Below are 8,987 nucleotides of genomic sequence, written 5' to 3'. Positions count from 1 at the left end.
CTCTTGTCCTATGTGTTGATGCAAAACGCATGAAAGCAAGGTGACCGCATACAATCATATCTTAACGCTAAGATGCATGTGATGCGTTAATAACAAATAGTGCTCATTCCTAAGCACCTATCTCTCATTTATGTGTTCTAATCTGGTTCTTCTAAACCTAGATTCTGACCTGACCTTCCCAAGTCTAGATCCTGTCCTTAGACTACCCTCCCAAGTATCTCTAAGGGACGAATGAAGCACACATAAACAAGATAATCGCAAAGAATGAAGATTTCCTAGTTGTGCTAGCTAAATGCTTCTCAACCCATTCAACTAATTTAGCTACTCATGCGTGAATCACAGAGAGTGAATAGATATAGAGAAAGAAATTCCATTCTTATAAATAAGTTAAGTACAAAATGCCAATAGAAGTTTAAGGTAGAGAGCTTGGTAGCAATTCCTTGCTGATCAAGGCTTTTTACATTGGAATCTCTATTCTGATCTAAAGATATTCCCGCTTCCACAGGCGTCGGCCCTCTCCCTATCTTTGAAGCTTCTGGCGCTCTCCCAAGCTTACCGGAACGATCTACCAGTACACTTTCTTCCTCGCGTCCGCCTTAAAATGAAAGAAACTATGGACAGAGACGTGAACTTGTAAAGTGGTGAATTAATCGACTACTTAACCCCTTCTCTGAAGAATGCACTTGGTATTTATAGAGCTTCCATAGGGAAATGCGGCTTTTCTCTCTCGGTTGTACAGATGGGACAACTTTAATTCCTGATTGATGTGCCGAATAATTATCACCGATAAAGCTAAATGTACTTCGTGACCGTTATCGGCTGTCAACTTAATTTGGATTCGACTGTCATCAGTTTTCTGTCCCATCGCTCTTAATTATCCTTTCACCCAGATACGCTCACCATGTTGCGCTGACCAAGTTGCGGTGATCCTTCTCGAACGAATGTTTGGGAGCACGATCAACGCAAAGTCTTGCGGTGAAGTTGCGCTCGACCGATAATTTCCTATGATCGCAATCTTGCATTGCGTTAACACATATTCTACACAAAAATACAAAAATCGATAGTTCTAATGCGCTGAACGCATATGACCGCAATATTAGAGAATTTATGCTTAATGGACGCAATTTAACATATTTTATCAACGCAATCCAACATTGTTTAATAACTTAGCACTATAATAACGTGCATTTCTACCCGTTATCATGACACGAAGTGCCACATGAATTTTTTATTGTGAACTCTTAGGGACGTGAGAGCTAGAAATAATTATATCATATATGTTTATTAATCTCCCACTAAAGCATTCTAACATATCATATATGTTATTTGATTTTCATTGAAGTGTTCTAATATCATATCATATATGTTATTAAACTCCCACTGAAGTATTCTAAACATTAAACGGGGTATACATTTCTTAGGTTTGTTTCGACTAATTAAACAACCTAAGTCTAGGTGTTTATCCAAATATAACATTTATAATTAGATTTTAACTTACAATGTCTATGTGATAAAATGGTTTTAAAACCTCACATCGCTCACATATTTCTCATAAAATTGGTCAACAACGCTCAATAATTCGGCCATAATCCCCAAGTAGGAGGTGTTTCGTAGACCGTCAACTTAAATACCTCCAGCTTTCAACAGGATTATATACCGATTGAGTTTGTAACCTGAGTTTTACAAGTTTAACGACCTATTTTAACTATTAAAACGAGTGGTTAACCTACGTGAGCATGCAGTTGTTCTTTGTTATGGATTTTAAATGCCTAACCCAATTTTATAACAACTTACAAAATTTTAGACATGCTAAAAATCCACAACATACTTCAAAGGCATTCAATATGTAATATAACATTTATATTAAATAAAAGAAACCCTAAACATGCATACTATATATTATAACATTTTATAACATATTTTCAATGCATGTAATATGCTTCCTATGGTGGGATTTTAAATCTACATGGCATATTGTATGCACATACAAGATTTATTTAATTATAACATATATCATATGCATAAATAATTAAACACATACTTATATGGTTTTAGTTTTGGCATTTTTGAGCAAACAAAGGTCTAGTTATTACAAAAACAACAAGAAACATCTCCAAGTCGCTTTCGGACCGCTTAAATTGCTCCAAACCGAACCCAAATAGCTTGAACCGGACTAGAATGACCTAAATCGGACCAGCCAAAACCCATTTGAGGTCGAACCGGTTGCTCTCGCTAGTTCCGGTGTCGCTTGGTTCAACTCTCGCTAGCTCCATTGAAATCTCGCTCTAACTCGATATCTCGCTGAAAACTGATTCAAGAATCTCGCTTCAAACTCAATTCTTGCTCCATGCTCGAAATCTCGCTCGAACTTGATCTCTCGCTCCAAAATCTATTAGAATCTCGCTCAAGCTCGATTCAAAATCTCGTTTGAACTTGAAATCTTGCTTGAACATTCCATTAGAATCTCGCTTGAAATGAAATCTACTGTATGGGTGTCACTATAATCGTTATTATTTACAGATAAGTACAACATTGTAATTGCTTGATTATATAAATCAATGGAATATATTTCCCAGGTACACTGCCCCCCAGACGTAGGTGTTTATCACCGAACTGGATTACCAATCTTGATGTGTTTATCTTCGATTTACTCTCTAATGTTTTACTGTTATTTCTGAAATTACTAGGACGATGTGTGAGATAATCATATAGAGTGGAAGTAACCACTTTCCAAAATTTCATTTGGTATCAGAGCATCACTTTTATCTCAAGTTCTTCGATCATGGATGGTATTAAGGAAGGTGGTTCCACTACGCGTCTTATTGCTCTTGATGGAACAAACAACTCTTACTGGAAAGCCAGGATGATTGTCTTCTTGAAACCAATTGACAGCAAAACTTGGAAGGTAGCAGTCTTTCTGATAGTGACATTTAGTTATTAGTAAAGGTTAAAATATTAATATCAATATTGATACTGAGATTTAAATTTTTTGGATATATCGATAAAATATTGATATCGATGGATATTTCTGTAAGTCACAAAATTTATAAAATTTATTTAGATTAATAATTAAGTTATTTTTACTCCAAAACTAAGTTATGGATATTGTTATTTGTAATCATATTTATATTGAATTAGATAGATAACATTATTTATGTTTTACAAACATTTATAAAAGATGTTAGAAATATAAAAAAATATTTAATATCAATATCGAACTCTTCTATTTACAGATTTATCGGTAGATATATCGTCATATCTATATTTTCAATCCTTGGTTATTAGTTGTTTATGTTTTATTAATTTCATTATGATACAATAAAAAAAAAAAGTTGATTTATCGACATCTATAAAAATATGGATGAAAATATAGAGCACCAAATTTTTGTATATAATGGAAGTAGAGCAGTGTTGTATGGTAAAGATGGTGTAAACTGGTAGGACCCAGCTACAAATCTGTGAGAGAGACGGCAGTTTCATTTCTCTGCCTCCTGTTTCCTCCTCTGCCCTGCCATCTGCTGCTTCTCATCATTTCAATAAAATAAAATTAAAAATAAAATAAAATAAAAAATTTACCAAAACAAAAATCCCTCTCTCTCTCCTCTCCATTTCTCCATTGTTGAATCAATCAAATTTCTTCTACTCTTCCTCCTCCTTTCTCTGTCATTTTCTCTCTCTAAAATCCATCTTTTTCTGAAAAGGAAAACAGAAAATTTAAAGAGAAAGATGGATGGGTGGATGATGTGTGCTTTTTATTCTTTTGGGTCTCTCAAAATTCGTTTCAGTTTTTTGCTTTATTAATTCAATGGCAGAAGGAAGAATCTAGGGTTCCCATCCTCTGTTTTTTCGATCCTGATTTCCCTCCTTTTATTCTTCTTGATCTTCTGTTTCTCTGTTGTTATGCTTAATTTCAGCTAGGTCTTTCAGATTTGGCGATTTTGCTCATTTGGGTCTTCTCTTTTTGGGAAGATAGTGATGGAAGAGGTTGAAGAAGCTAATAAGGAAGCTGTTGAGAGTTGTCATAAAGTGTTGAATCTGTTGACTGTGGCTTCCTCGTCTCAAGATCAGTTGAAGCTTAGGAGTTGTTTAATGGCGGAAACTGGAGAGGCTGTGTTTAAGTTTAGGAAAGTTTTGTGTCTTCTTGATTCTTCTGGGTTGGGTCATGCAAGGGTCAGGAAAAAGAAGGTGGTCAAGAACTTTCTGTTTAATTCCTCCTCTTCCCATTTTCCTCTTCCCCAATCTATGTTCTTAGAAACTTCTTCCCCTAATTGCAGAATGGACCTTCTCCAGGGCAGGAATTTGCAGACGGGTCCTCTTTGTTTAGGGAAGCCATCTTTGGAATTGAACCCAAATGGCAAAAGTTGTTCAATCCAACAAATACAATCTCAATCTGCTGCTCTTTATCATCATCACTTGCTTCAGAACAGGGCGTTGTTGAACAATAATCCTAATCCTAATCCTAATCCTCCACAGCCTGAAATGGTGTATCTTAGGAGCAATAGTAATGGCATTAACTTGAATTTTGATAGCTCTAGCTGCACACAACACACAATGTCATCCACTAGGTCGTTTATTTCTTCATTGAGCATTGATGGGAGTGTGGCTAACTTGGATGGGAGTGCCTTTCATTTGATCGGGGCGCCCCGGTCTTCCGATCAGAATTCGTATCATAAGAGGAAATGCAGTGGGAGAGGGGAAGATGGGAGTGTTAAATGTGGAAGCAGTGGGAAATGTCACTGCTCAAAAAAGAGGTTGGGAAGCAGTGGTTCTGTTTATGATGTCATCAGGGAGATGTTTTGATATGTTTTTCTGATTTGATTTTGATAACGTTCTTGCAGGAAACATAGAGTAAAGCGATCGATTAAGGTGCCCGCGATAAGTAACAAGCTTGCAGATATCCCTCCTGATTATTATTCATGGAGGAAATATGGCCAAAAGCCAATCAAGGGTTCTCCTCACCCAAGGTATACAAATATCATTTCACTCCTTTTCAGCATATTGTGTTGGTGTTGCTTATTTCTTTATAGATTGATATTGGTTTTCATAATGTTATGGAAAAGATGTTGATTATATTCATTTGGCTGGCAATACTAATCATTTATATGAATTTATAGGTTTCAACATCTTTTCGGTTTTTTGATTTGGGAAAGGGATTGTATGATTGCATCTATGGAATATTTCTAATCTTACTTTTGGCATTACTTTGTGATTGAAAGATTCCTTGTCTGGTAATCTAATTGGGATATTGAAAACTTGCTCTACTTGTCTGTTTGCGTGTTCTCGGAATAGAGTACGCCATTGAATTCTTCGCCGAGGTGGGGGAGTTTAATGTTGTTCATTTGTCAAGTTGCATTGTGTACTGTATGCATTTAGCAAATTGTTCTGAGGGGTACATCCCATTCTGGAAAATACTTTTAACATGGCTAATGACACTCTCAACCTGAAATTTGGAACCTGGTTGAATAAATTTGTAAGAGTTTCACAGATTCTCCATGATTTGACATCGTATATACTTCATTCCTTCGTGCCGATCTTAATTTACTTTCAAACATCTGCAGAGGATACTATAAGTGCAGCAGCATGAGAGGCTGTCCAGCAAGGAAGCACGTCGAGCGGTGTCTCGAGGAACCTTCAATGCTCATTGTTACATATGAAGGTGAACACAACCATCCTAGAATACCTTCTCAACCTGCAAATACTTGAACCCCATGAAGACAACTACCCGAAGCGGATTCAAAAACCTCCGGTCAATGTAGTAAAATGGTGACAAGCCTCCCGAGTGTTGCTGTACATATGGAATACTTTTGGAGCAGCTTTGTAGCTTTTTTGAGAGGTGGGGGTGTCCTTGCAAGAGCCTCATTTAATCCATTTAGCAAGAAGTCAGAATTTAGGAAAAGCCTGGTCATGGTGAGTTAGACTGAAGAGAATTCTGTGGATTGGGATGTGAATGTAAAATCTTGAAAACTTTCATCCTTCTCTGCATGCTTCAAACAGCTTTGTTATTCTAAATGAATGGAGAAGTCCTAATTTGGAAATTCAGGGTTTTGTATTATATATATTTGTCCCTGAGTATTGATCCTTTGACTTTCAAATATGCTGATTTTGTTCTTGGGTTACCGCTGACAAAGTTACTTTCATTCTTATGATTGATTTTTTTTAACTTGTTTGATAAGGGAAGGACCTGCCTAAGGGTTTTTTTTTCTTCTGGAGGTCTCGTTTACCAAATCATAATAAAATTGATGTAATCGGAATGAAATTTCATTGATGGATGAATTGTAAATGATTTGAATCGCAAACATAGTTGGATTGCTTTTGATTGCGCGTACCTAGAATTATGAATCTATCATATTTAAGATCGTTATCGTTACCATTATTGTTTGACTTTAAAGGTATCGGTAAAGGTAATAATAAGTAGATTCATAATCCTTATTTAAAATATCTATAACGGATAACGATAAAGGTAGTGGGTCCTACATAAATTTCAATCACAATCATATTGAGTACCCTTAATTCCTCTTTGTCAATAAATCAGCATTGCCATTGAAAATAGCAAGAAATGTGAGATACTCACTTAGATTACAGGACTTAATTACAAATTTTGAGGTGGGTCCCATAACTCATTACAATTACGGAACTCATTTAAAATAACAACAATCAACTGTGGTCACTTGTTACATTATCATTGATGGATTGTCTTTCACATGGGGTAAACATGGTCTAAAATTATATGGTATTAGTATTATTTGCTTATCACGCCATGTGTTTGAAACTAAATGGCAATTATTTGAGGAATCAAGATGGTCGGATTCTTCCAATGCTTTTGTTTTGAGAAAATTTTGTGATTTATATTTGTAGTGTATTCAGATATTGAATTAAAAATTTTATAGTGTAGAATTATATTTAAAAATATAAAAACATTAACCAAATAGGATAATTGTTTTAAATAGTAATATTATTAAAAATATTTTCAAATATAACAAAATGTCACCGTCTATCACTAATAGACCACAATAAACATATGATAATGATAGATAGTAACATTTTTCTATATTTGTAAATAAATTGACTCATTTTTTTATTTGAAAACAGCCTTTACAAATATAATATTTGATGTTATATATTCAGTAATTTTTTTTAGTTAAAATATGTATTTAATAGTATATTATAAATTATATGATATTACCAAAAAAAGATACTTATAACAATTTCATAAATTAATTAAGAGTTTTTTTATATTCAACGTATTATTTTGCAATTAAATAAAATTAGTTTTATGGTTTATAAATATATTATAAAATACATCGTGAACAATTATTTAAATTATAATTTAATTTTTAAATTTTTGTACTCAACACATGTTTGTAAACATGAAATACAATTTTATTTTTAAATGGTTGATTCACACTAATAATCTTTCATGAGGACATCTTCATTAGTGCAAATGAAGCTCTCTAGATGTTGCTCCATTGGAATCTTGGACTCCGAGAAAGTAAATATTATGGTGGTTACCATTGTACTTCCAAAAGTTTTATTTGAAGAGTTGTTTTATTGTAAAATAATAAAACGACTGTAGTTAAATTGTAGGAAAACATCGACTTATATAAAAAAAGTTTAGGTTCTATAAATTAGATTGGTAAACTAATAATTATATCAATTTAAATTATAATTTGTAAGTGTATCAATTTATGTCCATTGTTTTTTTTTTTGTTTATATAAATATCACGTGAGACTTATAATGTTATCAATTAAGCCCCTAAGCTTTCATAAGTCGATCAATTTGGACTCTCAATTTAGGTTCTTTTAAAATTGTCCATATATCAATTCTAATGGTTCATTAAGTTAATTCGACATTTGAAGAAGCCTATATACGTGTAAGAGCATTGACGATTATCAAACACAATCAAAGTATAGGTCTAAATTGATTCATTATAGAAATTTAAACATTTAATTTAAACAATTATAAGTTCATACGATACTTTGCAAACAAAATATGAACAAAGGTGTAAGTTACACGCTTACAAAAATTCAAGGTTTTAAATGATACCATTACTAGTTTAGGGTTTTAATTTATACAACCCTCAAAGTTTAAGGGCATAAATTGATATTTTTCCTCAATCATATTAGCATAACTTTATTAAGAGTGGGATTTAATAATAATAATAATAATAATAATAATAATAATAATAATAATAATAATAATAATAATCAATAATAAGCACGTAGGTAAAATGATTGTATGCCAACATGAGCATAATTCAACGGACATAAAATACGTATCATAGACTAAAAGGTTAGAGGTTCGAATCCAACATCCTGTACTTGAATTAAAAATAAATGGTACAATGATCCTAACACACCTCTCCTTAGTTAGAGTCATTAAAGAGTTTTTTTTTTCCTTTTGAAAAAAATTAATTTACACCTCTAAACTTGTGAGTTGTATTAATGAAAACTCAAAACTAATAATTTTATTAAGTTAAACTCTTAACTTTTACAAGTGAATCAATTTATAACGAAATCCTGATGAATGATGTAAAGGTTGATTTTTTTTTTAGATGAGTGTAAATGTTGATTCATTTATAGTATTTTAACACATTAATGGATACAATTATTAGTTTGAGATTTTAAATGGTACGCTCTTCCTAAAGTTTATGGGTGTAAAATTATTTTCTCTCTCCCTTTTTTAATCAACAAATAGAGGGGAGGTAAAGTTTTGAATCTTCGAACTTTTTATCAATAACTTAATCCGTTGAATTATGATAATGTTGACAATTGAAGATTCCATTCATGATAAGGAGTTAAAGTTATGGGTAACAATGCACTTTTCAAGTTGCAAATAAGAGAATGATAACAATTGAAATAAAGAACTACAAAAGTAACATATGAGAATAAATCTTTTAAGGAAAATTAGCAACTTAGGGGAATAATGGCACGCAACAAATCAAAAGTATGATTATATTAAATTTTATAGTTCATAGGTGTTTGACATT

General features: G+C 32.9%; 1 protein-coding gene across 1 annotated transcript; it reads left to right on the top strand.

Annotated features, from left to right (window-relative positions):
* Window positions 1–3,482: 3,482 nt before the first annotated feature.
* On the top strand, window positions 3,483–6,035 carry LOC120087132 (putative WRKY transcription factor 74). The gene is made up of 3 exons (XM_039044024.2): window positions 3,483–4,751; window positions 4,839–4,964; window positions 5,559–6,035. The coding sequence occupies exons 1-3, from the start codon at window positions 3,976–3,978 to the stop codon at window positions 5,701–5,703; spliced, it is 1,047 nt and encodes a 348-aa protein (XP_038899952.1). The 5' UTR covers window positions 3,483–3,975; the 3' UTR covers window positions 5,704–6,035.
* Window positions 6,036–8,987: the final 2,952 nt, after the last annotated feature.

This window comes from Benincasa hispida, chromosome 9, assembly GCF_027475165.1.
Source record: "Benincasa hispida cultivar pf3 chromosome 9, pf3_genome.v1.1, whole genome shotgun sequence".
Classification (NCBI taxonomy): Eukaryota; Viridiplantae; Streptophyta; class Magnoliopsida; order Cucurbitales; family Cucurbitaceae; genus Benincasa; species Benincasa hispida.
The sequence above is the reverse complement of the archived record's forward strand: the minus strand, read 5'-3'. Positions and strand labels throughout refer to the sequence as shown.